The sequence below is a fragment of the Schistocerca piceifrons genome, chromosome 3, assembly GCF_021461385.2.
Source record: "Schistocerca piceifrons isolate TAMUIC-IGC-003096 chromosome 3, iqSchPice1.1, whole genome shotgun sequence".
Taxonomy (NCBI): domain Eukaryota; kingdom Metazoa; phylum Arthropoda; class Insecta; order Orthoptera; family Acrididae; genus Schistocerca; species Schistocerca piceifrons.
In genome coordinates this window covers 392,242,623-392,258,671 of record NC_060140.1, presented here as the reverse complement: position 1 = coordinate 392,258,671, position 16,049 = coordinate 392,242,623, and the positions used below count along the sequence as shown (strand labels likewise).

Sequence of the window (16,049 nt, the reverse complement as noted above, 5' to 3'; positions counted from 1 at the left end):
ACGCAAAAGTTTTCATCGTGTCGACTGCTCAGTCAGCGCAGGCACAGCTGCATTAAAGTAACTTCGTGCAACTCTTCATGGCTCACAGAGTTGTGATAAAATTTTAGTGCAAATTATGGAAAACTGCATAGGAAATTTACGAAGACATGCTACGTGTTTACAGGGATGAGGGTCTTAATCGTGCACAAGCGTTCCGCTGGTTGTCAGCGTATACGAATGGATCCTTAGAAGGTGAACCATCCGTCGGACGTCCTGCGTCTGGTCGGGTGGATGAAAACGTTGGAAAAGCCGAAAAAACTGTTGTCAGTTGAACACCAATACCAGAATGCTTGTAGTGGACTTGATGTTACTAAGGAGTGAGTACGTCCATTTTAGAGAAAGATTTGTTCCCGGTTTCTGCCACATTTGTGGCAGAGTAACAGAGAGAGCGTGAACGGCATATTGCATCAGTTCCATCGCCGCAGCTGACGGAGACTCTAATCTGTTCAAACGAATTGTAAATGAGGATAAAGGTTGGTGTTTTCACTTCGACCCAGAGGCAAAACGTCAGAGAATGGAATGGCGTAGAATAATGTCACACAGGAAACACAGGCTGCAGAAAACACCTACCAAACAAAAGTGATTTCTTTTCTTTTTTTTGCTGCGTTTCTGGAATGATTCATTGTTAATTTCTTCCAGAGGGCACAACAGTGACCTGAAAGCACTACTTAGGAGATATGCAATGCGACTTTCCTCGCATGTGTAGTATCGAAACACACCTTTTCTTAAGTAAGAGTTTGGCTCTTCTCCATGACGGTGGCACTTGTAAAACAGCATTCATCAGCAAAATGGATCTACGTACTCGAATACCCACTCTATTTTCCTCATTTGGCACCTGAGGGGTATTTTCTATATTCGAAAAGTAAACGCATTTTCAAAGGGGAACTTTTCAGTGGCACTTATTGCTTACTGGTCGCAATGTGTGTGTGTGTGTGTGTGTGTGTGTGTGTGTGTGTGTGTGTGTGTGTGTGCGATTGCGCGCGCGCAAGTTGCAACAAAAGTATACTGTCATACACAGAGTTAGTCGGCATATGTTGAGAAAGTCATCGATTTTACCACGTATAGGGGAACTTGTGCAGTAGTGGAGAAGCCCCAGGGACAGACCAGTTGTTTTGTTTATCAATTTTCAAGCTCGATTCCAGAAGCTGACACTTACGAAGCTGAAGAGGAACACTGTTGCTCGTTGTTTCTCGCACAGGTTTACTTTTTTCCTTCTCACTGGTAACAAATCCACTGCTAACTGAACTTCGGTAGTTACTTGTTCTGCAGAGAAAAGTTTCAAAGGAATTTTGGACCCTCTTGTGGTGACGAAACTACACTGCTAAGCGAAATTTAAGGACTAGACAGATAAAGTAACGTAACATAATAACTAATAGTTGGAAAGGAATTAAAATCTGGAAGCATGTTGACAGTCATCTATAGATAGCAGGACGCCACATGGTGTTAGGTCACTATGCCTATAGAGGCAAATGAGGCTTCACCGCAACACGAGGAAGTTGAAGGGAAAAATGGTTCAAATAGCTCTGAGCACTATGGGACTTAACTGCTGTGGTTATCAGTCCCCTAGAACTTAGAACTACTTGAACCTAACTAACCTAAGTACATCACACACATCCATGCCCGAGGCTGGATTCGAACCTGCGACCGAAGTGGTCCCACGGTTCCAGACTGTAGCGCTTAGAACCGCTCGGCCACTCCGGCCAGCAGTTGAAAGAAAGGGAGAAGACAGTCTGTGTCAATCAGCGACCAGTTCCGGCGCACTATGGCGATGTTTTCATTATAACGAAGGCCGGAGACAACATTTAGATGAAGTCGCACGGGGAAATCAATGGGAAACTGGATAAAAGACGAAGTAGAACGAGTGTAGCGCAAGAATTTGGGTTGCTTACAGCATTGTTTCATGTACATTGGGAGCGTTCTGAACCACAGACATTGCTGCCTCAAGGAGATGATCGACTACTTTCCGCTACAGCATCAGATGACAGCTAAACTGTACAAGATGCATGAAGAGAGTCACTCCGAACTGCAGTCGCAGTTGTAACTAGATGTAACAGGACTAAAAGGCACGCCATCTCGCGCTCCACAGTTGCACGGTGCCTTTACATATACGATCTCCTTACCTGAGAAACAGTGCGGTGCATTCCATTGGCAAATTCACTTCAGCGACTTCGTTTGCGATGGTGCGAAGAGCTTAGAGAGTGATAAACTAGGAGTAGGGCCGCCGGCTCATCTTGGATGAGAGCACATTCAGTCTGAGTAGTGATTCTGTACGAACTCATACAGCGAGAGGTGGGAACACGTAATGCATCTAGAAACATTACCGCACGTACATCGTTTTGGATGTGTTGGGTTGATTTGGGGGGAGTAGGCCAAACTGCGAGGTCATCCGCCTCATCGGATAGGAAAGGATGGGGAAGGAAGTCGGCCGTGCCCTTTCAAAGGAACCATCCCGGCATTTACCTGAGGCGATTTAGGGAAATCACGGGAAACCTAAATCAGGATGACTGGACGAGGGAATGGACCGTCGTCTTCCCGACAACTAGTCCACTATGCTAACCACTGCGCCACCTTGCCCGGTCATCGTTTTGGTGACGCAGTTGCTATGGTCTGGTGAGGCATGGGCGTACTGATTCCAAATCTTTGAACATGTTAATTTCACAGGTCAACGTAGTTTTGACGAAGCTTTCCTTCACCATGTTTACTTTTCATGGGTGTTTTGGACTTTGAGTTTGTTATTATGGAAGACAATGCGATCGCATTGAACAGCACAGGTGGAGGAGCTCTTGAAACGAGAGCATATTCGACGAATGGACTGGCCTGTCCGTCCCCACTGTTTAAATTCCATCGAGCACGTGTGAGATCCATTGGGGAGCCGCACACTCACCGTCAGAATAAACAGAGTACCTTTGACGACTAGAGATAGGACATTCATATTAACAGGACACGTACATTAGTATAATCTGCAGAAATGATTAGCGTTTCAGTCACTTCGGTTCAGTATGTGTCCTGTTGCCTAGTAGGCACAGGGTCCACAATGAGCCCTGATAACTTGTTCCATGTGTGATGGCACCGACACGCATAAGGCGCGAATAGCATCCTGTGCTACAACCATCAATGGTGCATTCACTTGGTTCCAAAGTTCATCTGTTGTGGTTGACATTGGGTTAAAGTGATGCATCCGTCGTTTCACCATATGCCATGTCCGCCCCTGGTAGCTGTGTGGTCGTTGTCACGGGAACTCAGCGTGTTCGGTCAAAGGGTTAGCTGCCCTCTGTAATAAAAAAACTGAGTTAATGGATCAACAACCAACTGAAGCGTGTGTCTTGCGACGTACGCACCGAGCAGATGAAGCGAACAAAATGAGATTACAAAAAAATAAAAAAAAATAAAAAATAGATCTGGTTAGCACGACAGAATGTCGATCCTAAGGGCCCGGGTTCGATTCCCGGCTGGGTCGGAGATTTTCTCCGTTCAGAAACTGGGTGTTTTGCTGTCCCAATCATTACTGAAACGTGTAAACCTCAGCATTATATAACCTCTGTTGGCAATCTCAATATGGTTTGCTGGAAGCCAATAATTTCCATCGTTTTAGGGAAATGTGCTACATGTGTGCTCGATTGACTGAAAAAAAAAATCATTGCGTAGAGACAGTGTACCAAGATATAGGAACGCCTGGCTTTGTTTCACTACACAGTCTTCACGCGTGAGAGAGACACCACCTGACTGCTATCCGTGTCTGTCAACAGAGCTGCATCCACCCTCGGTAGCTGCAACGAGACGACAGTCATCGAAAAATTCGCAGCGGGCTATAGTACGGAGCATCCTTATGTCGCAACGCGACGACTTCCTATTATTCTGTTTATGTAGCCGAAGAGGAACGTCTTTCCTTTATCCATTTGTATAAAAATAAAATAAATAAAAATAAAAATTAAAACAGATAAAAGTGGTCAGCGCGACAGAATGTCAATCCTAATGCCCCGTGTTCGATTCCCGGGTGGGTCGGAGATTTTCTCTGCTCAGGGACTGGGTGTTCTGTTGTCCAACTCATCATCATTTCATTCTCATCGACGCGCAAGTCGCCAAAGTGGCGTCACATCGAAAGACTTGCACCCGGCGAACGGTCTCCCCGACGGGAAGCCCTAATCACACGACATTTTAACATAGCTACGCATGTGTGTGTGGCTCTCTTGTATTTTAGATATTCTCGGGGATATATCACTTAAGACATTTGCTACGATTCACCTGTGCTTTAGCTCTGCGGGACAGCTTCTTATCGTATTTTGCGTCTCCCTCCATCCTACTCTTCATCTTTGATTCTGACATAGAGGAGAGAGACCGTCAGCCTTTGTTGTTTCATTCAGCATTCGCAGTGGAAATATCCCGGCTCCCTGCAAATTTCTGCTGCCATCCACTCTTGTTGCTCATGAGACAGGTATAGGCCATATCAATTAAATAAATGGAGATTTTATTTATTTATTTATTTATTTATTTTTGTATCTCTGTCTCCCCATCGCTGTTCTGCCCACAATTTTTTCGGCTTCCTATATGTATGACTATACCCTGGTGTGCTACTAACGTAATTTTCATACCGTGCTCATTCATGCAAAACTAGGTATATACGAAAAGTAAGACTCTGTGATGTTAGACTATGTTAACCAGAGCATATGAATATACAGAGCATATGAATAGCTCGCGTCTTTATAAAACCCTAAGGAAAGTATTGACGTTTCGACCGACTTGCTGCAGTATTCACTACTGGATACCGGTAAATATCTTTCCCTATATATTGTCTATTTCGTTTATCCAGTGGCTACGGATGTGACATATCTGGGATGTCACTGGACAAATTGAGGAGCCGTTGCTACGGAACGGGATGGCTGTACGGTAGGCTGTTGCCTGTGCTGTCTGGTGGCTGGTAGAAAGTCAACTCTGGTAGGCGATTGGTAGGAAACACCGCACCGGCAAGTTGTCGCCTATGGCTCTCTAGTGAGTGATTAGTAGGCATTTCTCGTTGCTGATTGGTAGGCAATAGCAAATCAGCAACAGTTTTCCTGCAGCGAAGCGTTAAGGTCGCACGGCAGTTCTCTCGTGGCAGCTGTTTATACTGTTAAACAGGGTTCAAGTGTAGCTGTTGTGGTGGTCCGCCGGGCTGGAACCTCTGGCTGCCAGGCCGTAGGTAACTTGTAGCCATCCTCCTGCTCCTGCTGCTAGGCGTTTGTTTATTTTCAGAGCCTCTTTTATTTTTCGTTGCCGCATCCATGGCTACCGAAAATTAATATAATGGTCATATCTGTGGTGGTATTCAGCTAGAACTGACTTCTTATTCTGCCCCAGTTGAGCGTTACATTCATGCTTCGACAGGCGAGTGCTAATGGATCTCCCGGTTTCTCCAACGTAGACTTCGCATGATTCACACCAACGTCCGTGGACGCCTGCAGGTGTGGTGAACACCCATGGAACCCTTAGTGGGCCTCAACAGATCTTAGATATTGCGGCCACTCTGGAATATCTATTTGATTCCTCCGTGACTCAGAATCTTGCTGCGCAATTGCTGACGCCCCTAGCATATGTTATATGAACAACAGGAAGAGTTCCTTCTGTACGTTTGTCTCTTTTGTCTTCACTGCACCTGCGAGCTAATTATATGTCTATGTTGTTGTATCTATTTGCTCGAAATGTAGTCTTGAGGTTTTTTAATTTATGTTGATTGAGGTTGAGGTCACAAAGCTAGTGATCTCGGGCTGTCAGCGTACGCACTCCAGAATTCTTTTCTGCTGGTTAGTGGTACGAATCCCCGTACAATTACCTGTTCGTGTGCGTCAGTTTCCTGCAGACTTTTATGACCTATTTTGCTGCTAAATGTACACACCACCACATCCAGCACAGGAATTGCTCCGTTGTTTTACATTGCTAGCTTGCACTTTATGTTCTTATATTCAACATGTCAATTTGAATGGGAGAAAATGATCAATCCCAATGAAATGTGTTTCTCATTTTGCAATATTGCGGCTGTTACTGGCCGTCCGGATACGAAACTGACGAGTGAGTTCAGTAAGTGGACAGGAAGGGAGTCGTACGTAGCGACGAGCATGTACTGAATCATTGAATGTTATGACGATACTGTCTGCCATTTCTACAGACGTTTTTGTCTTTTTTTATCATAGTCTAGGAAAGTAAAATTTATGCCGGTCTGTACAAGTAACGGCATATGTTGGATCTTTATGGAAATAGAAATAATAGAGTCTGGTCTCTTCTGGTCCCTCTGGGAAAATTTAAATTAAATATTAGTTCGTAAAATTTAGAAGCTGATCAAGAAATGTGAAAAAAAAAACCAGCGAGGAATGCATACTTGAATGTAATGCATACGACCACAGACACCAGCTGTGCAATGTCCTCAATACGTTGCTGGACACAGTCGTGGTCGGAATAGTTTTCAGCGTAGTTGTGCGTGCATTATGTTGGACCTAAATGAATTCGAACGTTGACAAATTGGTGATGCCCGTATGGTTAATGCTTTCGTAACAAAAGATAGCCGAAGTGCCTGGTGTTTCAAGAGGCATCGTATCGGAGACCTATACTTAAAACAAGAACAGATAATAAATACAGTCCACTTCGTCACAGCGAGGACAAAAATGTGTCTTGATTAAACATGGTAGACAATCGTTGAATAAGATAAGAAAACGACAGCTGAAAAAGTCACACCAGGACCGAATGTCGCATCCTGTCAGTATCAAAACAAGACGAAGGAAGTTCCTTAAGAAAGGAACAAAACATGAAAATACCCGCAGCAGGAGAACGTGGTGGCTAAGCCATAAAATCTGGAGTTAGGAGCGATGGAAGAAAGTCATTTGTTCAGATGAGTCTTCGTTCGTCTTAAACTACTATACAACTTACAGTACATGACACTGCAGTATACTGTAACGCAAAATAGTCCTCCAAAATAGTGCTTTCAATTAACAATTTACAATTCCAGATTTTGGGGAACGCTTGGAACAGTTAGATTGGGACGAGATGTACAGGGCACCAGATGCGAATTTGAAATTTAACCTATTTCATGATACTTTTGTGAGTATTTTTGGAAACAGTGTCTTAAGGGAACAGTGAAACATAATTGTAAGAAACCATCTAAAATTCCTTGGCTTACTAAAGGGATTAAAATATAAACAAAAAAGGTAAATGTATCTTATATCTATAAGGAGTAATGATCTATAAATAGTCCAACACTATAAAAACTACTGCATTGTATTCAGAAAACTTATTGAAAAGACCAGAAGTATGTGCAGATTAGCACTTCTGATAACAAAATTAAAACAATGTGTAACATTGTTAAAAGAGAAACAGGACAACCGAGATCACAGTAACACTGTATTCACATCAAACTCTATGAAAAGTTCGTTAATAAAAGTCAGAAGAAGCAAATATTTTAATAATCATTCTTATGTGTTGTGGAGAAAATAGAATCCAACTGTTCATTAGAAAATGCAATGCTGTATATGGAAGAGGCAATACCTATACAATTTGATAAGATTGAAATTCAACCTACATCTCCTAGTGAAACGAAGAAAATAATTAATTCACTCAAAAGTAAAAGCTCGCATTAAATTGATAGCATTTCCAACAGATCACTAAAACCTTGTTCTCAACAGGTCAGTAGGATTCTCAGCGACATATGTAGTAGTTGACTGAAACAGGCCATTCTTGAACACAGACTGAAATACGCTATTGTTAAAACACTGCATGAAAAGGGGGATACGTCTGCCTCTACAACTACCGCCAAATCTCACTTCTGACAGCTTTATACAGATTCTTGAAAAAGTAATGTATTCAAGAGTAGCTTCACATATTTTTAAAAAAGAAGTACTAACAATATGTCAGTTCGGTTTTCAGACAGGCTGTTCAACGAAAAATGCTATATATATGCTTTCACTGACCAAATTTTAAATGCTCTGAATAACCGCAAATCACCCATTGGGATCTGTTCTGATCTGTCTAAGGCTTTTGACTTTGTGAATTATGAAATTCTTCTGGATAAGATTAAGTATTGTGGTAAGAGTGGGACAGTGCACAAATATTCAATTCATATTTAATTGAAAGAATGCATAAAGGTTGAAATTAACAGTGCACACAGCCTGCAAAAGTCAGCAGAGTCCTCTAACTGGGGAGATATCAAGAAAGGTGTCTCACACGGTTCAGTCTTGGATCCCTCATTGTTCTTAATGTATGATAATGAATTTCCACTCTGTATTCATGAAGATATAAATCTAGTCCTTTTTGCAGATTATACAAGTATAGTAGTCATATCCAGCAAACAAGAATTGGCTGAGGACATCGTAAGTAGTGTCTTTAAGATTATTAAGTGGTGCTTTACAAATGGACTCCCACTAAGCTTTTGGAGAAAAAAATATACACAGATCTGTACAATAAATGGCATAACACCACTGATAAACATAGACTTCGAACAGAAGTCTGTTGCTAAAGAAGAATATTCCAAATTTCTGAGTGTGTGCACTGATGAGAAATCGAATTGGAAGAAACATGTTGATGATCTGTTGAAACCCTTGACTTCATCTAGTTATGCTATCAGGATTATTGCAAATTTTAGTGATAAACATATCAGTAAATTAAGCTACTATGCCCATTTTCATTCTCTGCTTTCATATGGGATTATATTTTGGGAAAATTCCTCATTGAGGGAAAAATTATTCATGCTTTTAAACAGCTGCTGCTGCCCAGAGAACAAAAAGCAGCTCTGGCGGAGTGTTAGTACAACATTATACATTTCATATAATCTTAGCATTAGCTAATACTGTTTCACCCTCAATATTAAACCTACTCCTGAACATTTCTTTTATTTTCAACATTACCACTACCCTGAACGACCGAGGAGAATGGCCGTAACACTATCTTACACCCTTTATAATCCGAGCGTTTAGTTCGTGATCTTCCATTCTCAAAGTTACTTCTCAGTTCTTTACATATTTTGTATGACCCGTCCTTCCGCTTAGGTTACGTCTATTTCTCTGAAAACTGCAAATGTCTTGCACCATTTTAGACTGTCGAACGCTTTTCCTGGATCGACAGATCCTCTGAAGCGGTCTTGTTTTTCTCGTAAGCCTTGATTCCATTACGAATCGCCACGTCAGATCTGCGACTCTTCTGCCTTTATCTTTCCTCAAGTTCAACTGATCGTATGTAAGCGGTCATCAATTTTCTTTCCAATATTTCTGTAGGCCAATATTAGTCTTGTCATAAGTTGGATGCATGACCTGTTAAACCGAATGTGTATAAATTCTTCCACTTGCCTGCCCTTCCTGTCTTCACAACTGGGATGTTATTTTTCCAAAATGTCCGATTGTATGTCTCCAATCTCTCATCGTCCATACACTAATTCGAATCGTTGATTGGTTGTTATTTCTCGCAACCATTTTAGAAATTCTAAAGTAGTGCCTTATTCGATAGAAGATCATCCATAGCTCTGTCAAACTCTAATAATGGATCCCCCACGTCTTCCAAATCGGTTCCAATTTTCCCTTCTATCTAGCCTCTCTCACAGTGCCCTTCAATGCTTTTTTTTTACTTATTTTATTTTACTTTTTTAATTTTAATTTTTTTCAGCAGAATTAAATCCTGGACTCTTAATATAGGCACCTTTGCTTGATTTCGGGAAAGGTTCTTCGGACTTTTCTGTACGCCAAAACTGTCTTTCTGACCAACATTTCGATGTACAAGAAAGCGTCAGCATCTCTTCTGTCCTATAACAATATGAAAAGTTCTTCCCTCTTTAATTCAGAAAGGAAGTTGTACAAACACTTTCACTTCCACTTATTGATTACAGGGACGTTATCCTGCAAAAACTTTCTGAGGAAAGCTCGCGGCGCCTCGAAATGGTTATGAATCACTACGTTCAATATATCTGTGATGTTCGATTGTTTGACCACATTTCACAGTCATACGCACAGCTATGTTCATACAAGCCCCGTCATTACTATACCCTCTGTCTGATGCATTCTCTTATCGACTTACAGTGTCCCTCGTATCTCTCCTCGAGGTTTAGAGTCTCGTCTGAGCAACATGGTAGAAACACCCGTTACCATCTGAGCAAAATGCTTTCTGTAATACTTCATGTTAAAATGTGTGTGAATTCCTAAGGGACCAAACTGCTGAGATCATCGGCCCCTAGACTTATACATTACTTAAACTAACCTACGCTAAGGACAACGCACACACGTCCATGCCCGAGGGAGGATTCGAGCCCCCGGCGTGAGGGGCCGCACAATTCGTGACATGGTGCTTCTAACCCGTGGCCCCTCCACGCGCCCCTACTTCATGGATCACACACTTTCTCGAAGTATTTTTCAATAGCACGAACCTGACTATCGAATAAGTTCCCTCGTGTTATTACAGAATTAAGCAAGATATCTAGTTTCAAAACACAGTTAATGGCCTATGTACCGAAGTGACAATAAAGATTGCCATTGTCTCTTTCCGCACTCGACAGCCCTTTACATCCTTCGTTCCAAGCACGTGTTCGTTTCCCAGCGTGCATATCTGGTGCTACATTCTTAAATTACCCTCTGTCAGAGCTCGCTATGTCATCAAATATATATATTTTTTATATCTACGACTATCATTATTATAATCATAGTTATCAGAAGCGACAATAGTGTAAGTACGGTCAAAATTAACTTTATTGGCTCTTAATCAATGATATTTATTCACACTGTCCCTACAGACACCCAAATCATTTTATTTTCGTTTATCATATTAAAACTGTTGTTATATTTTATGTAACTATGATGTCGAATGATACTGTATATATTAAACCCACGTCCGATTAAGGTTCCAATCTGATCAGATTGGATAAATAAATAAATAAATAATTTCTTCGGATTTTTTGTGCAGGCTTGTCGCTTCAATTTCCCTGCACTTCATATTCATGCTATTTCTGACTTATATTGCTGTATTTCTGTATTTGCCTGATAATTTTCGTACGTCCTACTTTCGTCGGTTGATTGACGTATTTCTCCTCTTACCCAGGGTTTCTTTGGAGGTAATCTCGGCGCTACAGTCTGGAGCTGCGCGACCGCAACGGTCGCAAGTTCGAATCCTGCCTCGGGCATGGATGTGTGTGACGTCCTTAGGTTAGTTAGGTTTAAGTAGTTCTAAGTTCTAGGGGACTGATGACGTCAGAAGTTAAGTCCCATAGTGCTCAGAGCCATTTGCAGGTAACTTCCTTCTACCTATGTTGGTCTATCCAACTTCTGTGATTCCCACTATCAGAGACGTCCATTGTTCTTCAAATGAACTGTTTACTCTGGTATTCATTATCACTGTTTCTATATCCTCAGATAACAAATACGTAAAAGATGGGTCGTGTGTATATTTTGAGAGTTTCGGTTAGTATAATGGATGCGTGCACAGTGTATTTGTGTCTTGTGATGACGGAAGAAGGGAGAATTTGCATCCTGCCACACAGCCACATCCTCCCGAATAAACCCATCAGATGGTGTGACATGCCCTCACTTTATGAGACATTGCGCAAAGCCTTATAATTAGTCCAGGACGCTGACATTGAGACAGGTGATGAGGGATTCACGCCACTATCTTTCCTCCCTTTTCGGCTAAATACAGGAGGAGAAAAAATTGCAACCACCACCACCCATCTACCTGCTACAGGCGTACGTTAGCGACCTGGACTACGGAGGCGGGTAGAACAGACATTACAATGTCACAGGAGCACTGGAGGGTAAACTAAATTAATAAATGAAATTTATTCAATGTTGCGAATATAAAGAACCATACCTATATAGTGGAATGACGACAACAGAAAATTTGTGGCGGACCGGGAATCGAACTCCAATTTCCCCCTTTACGCGAGCTGTCCCCTTAATTGGTCTGACTGTCTCTGAATGACTGACGCAAGAACAACGACGTATGGAAGTTTGGGTCTGGTCATGAGTTGTGCACGGATGGCCAAAATGATTAAGGCGACTGCTGGCGTAAAGCAGGGAAATTGGGGTTCGAGTCCTGGTCCGGCACAATTTTTCGTTGTCATCATTCCATTACACAACTGATGGTCGTCCGTATTCGCCATTGCGAATACATTCATGTATTTTACAACAGGCGTAGACGCCGAAGTGCTTGCATCATTCTCCTTACCAACAGAAGCATTGTAGTAACGATAATTAATTAAGCTTAGCAATCTCGAAAAGAAAATTTGTGGGACCAAACTACTGAAGTCATCGGTCCCTAAACTTACACACTACTTAATCTAACTTAAACTAACTTACACTATGGACAACACACACTCCCATGCCCAAGGGAAGACTCGAAACTCCGACGGGGGGAGCTGCGCGAACCGTGGCAAGGCGCCTGATACCACGCGGCTATCCCGTTAAGAAATCTCGGTGGCTTGCTGAACCTCCTCAGGAGAACGTAGTGACATAATTAAACTTGCAGAAATTTTCGTAAATCAGAGGCTCGGTTAGGGCCAGTCGATCTCTTCCAAATCGAGTGCTTCAGATTAAACGTCCTTTCTAAATTATTATCTAAAATTCTACGCAATGAATATGTGTTCCGATGTAAGATAAGACATTTTCCGCCGCTATAAGAAACTGCTTGTACTATCTGCTCCTTCCATATCGATATTTTTATGTGAAATTACATCACCACCTTTCTTCGCGTGGTCCAAGTTTTCGTATTTAGTTTCTATTTAAATATTATTCCCCATCTTTTCTAGCAGGTATTGTGAGTCAGAACCACTAATGTCCGCTGTAACATCACAGGTTTAGTGGGCAGCCTCCATCAGTTGTTCCTATCAGGTGTGATAATAAAACATAATTCAAGTTAATTTTGACATCCTTTTAGAAAAATCTTTTGAAGCTATTAAGATACATCAGTCGAAGTAAGAGGTTAAAATATTGCTATTACTTAATGTTCCAAAAATAGAATACAGTCCGTGTTGCAAATATTTTATTAATAAAGATGCGTTTCGTGTGGTTAGCGCCTCTTCAAACGCTTTTGAACAGCGGATACTGCATTGGTCATATTTAAACGGCACTGATATGATGGCGCTAAGCAAGGACCTCGGTCGTCAAAGATGGATACAGGAAAGCCAAACGATGGTAGTAGCCACTCGGTGCTATTACTTAGATTAATTCTCACGTCAATTTACTGTGCGGCACACTCGTTTTTGCATACACGTTATGTACAACTGTGTTTACTACTGTGATACAGAGCTGTGACTGCTAACCTTTTACTGCATCGAATATTACCATGGTTTGGTTTTCCTATGTTCATATTTTAGGATTCCAGACTTCGCTTGAATGCTGTCATATCGATGGCTTTTAAAGGTACGACTACTGCAGTCTCCGCTGTTGAAGATAATCTGAAAATGCGCTACCTCCGTGAAACGCCTCATTATTAATGAAACACATGCAACAACGTCTCTTTTCTAACATTCAACCTCTGTTGCTACAACAGCCCGAAACGGAGTGGAGTAATGTGTTTTACTAAATGGATGATGTTTAATCACTACTTATTAATTAATACAATGATAAAATACATTTATAACGCTCGTAGTATTTCGCCTGGATAAAATCGAGTTTCAGTTCTGTATTCTCCGAGAAAATGGAATTGTTTGACATGCGTCACAATATTTTGTTATTTTTCTAGTGATTTTTTATGGTTCATTGTTCCCACCCTCATGCATCTCGGTTACCAATGTATTGTAAATACAATTAGCCGGCAATCTGTGAGGATCTCTCAGTAATATTTCGCTACACTGAATTATCCACATAATTGACCATCAGCCTCAGTTAAAAATGACATGAAACTTAATTCGTAAGACACGACGTAAATCTAACGTAGGCCTTGTGTAACGCCGAAGGAACGACGTGAAAAGCCACTAGAATAAATGAAGTAGTCACAGCTGAGGACCGGTAGTTGTGGAGAGTGTCTTAGAGCGGCATCAACGGGTGTAGCAAGCAAATGCTTTACCAGTTACAGAAGTGCGTATTTTTCAAGACATTGTTTCCACTTAGTATGCACTTAGAAACACTGTCTTATTCACTTGTGTTTTTCTTTCGTATTTAACGATAATAGTCCAACGTTATTTACAGTCTATGTTTGTTATTTATGAAATTAAGATGACGTCAGACAAAAAGTGAAACCGTGGACTTGGGATCATGGAGAACCAAGGACCAGAAGACAAGTACATCCACAGGAGTTGTGGAACTGGGATTTCACATTATTGTTTGGGCCTCGAATCAATCCCATTTCAAAAAAACACAGCTAGATTCCAGATGGGCTTAGAGAGTACGAAATGGAACTAGCAACAGCAACTTTGGAGCCATACGTGATATCGACGTGGCGTGCCACGGTGTCGTCGTGAGAGCATCCGCCACACAGGGCAATCTTCGACGCGTGCCGCGTGTCGTCACGGCCTGGGCTGGGCCCGGTTGTGCGCATGCGCCGCGACCCACCGCGGCCAACCGCCGCCTCTGGTCCTCTGGCCATTGTAGCTGCGTGGGAGCAGGTTACACGCCACCTGCGGCCTCAGTCCTCACCATAATCAATGCCTCTCGCATCCTCCACCAGCAAGGTGAGAGTCGCGTCTCTTCCTTCGTGTGGATATCGGCAATGGATAGCGGCAGGTACTTTTTTATAGTGATCTCCTCCGATACAAAAGTACTTCCCACTTTGCCGTCAATAATTGGTGCTCGTTCAATTAATGTCGATAGATTTACAGTGGTCGGGCGGCGCGGGATTAGCCGAGCGGTCTCGGCGCTGCAGTCATGGACTGTGCGGCTGATCCCGTGTGTAAGCTTAGTTACTAATGACCTTAGCAGTTAAGTCCCATAAGATTTCACACACATTTGAACATTTGAACTACACTGGTGTGCAGGACTTTCACTACCAACTAACATAGCTCGAAGAAACTTGGACCACACGTAGAAAGTATTGCTACAGTGTAGCACAGAACGTAACTGTAAGAAATACGCAATGAAGCGAGCAGAAATTATACTTTTATTCGAAGACAATAATTATGCTCACTGCGGTTTGCGATGATCCGGGCATTAGAAAAGTTGGGTCTGGACACAAGTGTAACAACAAAATATTGTGTTTCGTACTAATTGGGAACGAAATTTTTATGGGATGGGCACGGTTTATCATTCCGTTGACATCGCAGTTTCTAGGAGGAACAGACTAACTCTGGATAGTACGATGAAAGAAATAAATGGGCATTGTCCTTGTTCGAGAAGCCATGAAGGCATTCAGCTGCAGCAATACAGACACACCGCAAGAAATGCAGACAAACTTCAAAAATGGTTCAAATGGCTCTGAGCACTATGGGACTTAATCTCTGAGGTCATCAGTCCCCTTTAACATAGAACTACTTAAACCTAACCAACCTAATGACATCACACACATCCATGCCCGAGGCAGGATTCGAACCTGCGACCGTAGCGGTCGCGCCCTTCCAGACTGTGGCCGCTCGGTCACATCAGCCGGCGCAGACAAACTTCCTCTAATCTAAAACGTGCCTATCGTGTTAACAGCGCGCCACTTCACTAGGCCCAGAATAAGAGCTGAGTGATGCTACAGTGAAGAAAGGAGGGGGTTGGAGGCCAAACCGTTATCTGGTGACAAGACGATTGCCACCAACGCTTGAACGTGATTCGTGGCAATGGATAACAATAGTTCAATCAGTCGTATTCATGTGACTGTATTTTGCTATTCAACAATCACGTGCAAAATTTCAGCTCACTACTGGCTCCCTTGATAGACGCAACGTCTTTTTTATGTTATTTGACTTCCTTTACTTGCTTGGTCATTCCTATATTTTACTGAAGAGACAAATGAATCAAATACTTTTATATTGTGAAATCTATTTTCCAAATATGTTGAGGGCATTTGTGCTGCTTTTTTAACACACTGTAGGACTTGTTACTTGTTCACAATGACGAGTTCTAATTTAGAGCTTACGTTCCGTTATCTTAGATAAACTT

At 42.1% G+C, this 16,049-nt stretch overlaps 1 protein-coding gene across 1 annotated transcript in view; it reads right to left on the bottom strand.

Moving 5' to 3' along the window:
- LOC124788686 (diuretic hormone receptor-like) overlaps window positions 1–14,556 on the bottom strand; it is a 202,432-nt gene extending 187,876 nt beyond the window's left edge. Inside the window, exon 1 of the mRNA XM_047255968.1 lies at window positions 14,396–14,556. Coding sequence (XP_047111924.1) covers window positions 14,396–14,556 — 161 coding nt within the window. The remainder of the gene's footprint in view (window positions 1–14,395) is intronic.
- Window positions 14,557–16,049: the final 1,493 nt, after the last annotated feature.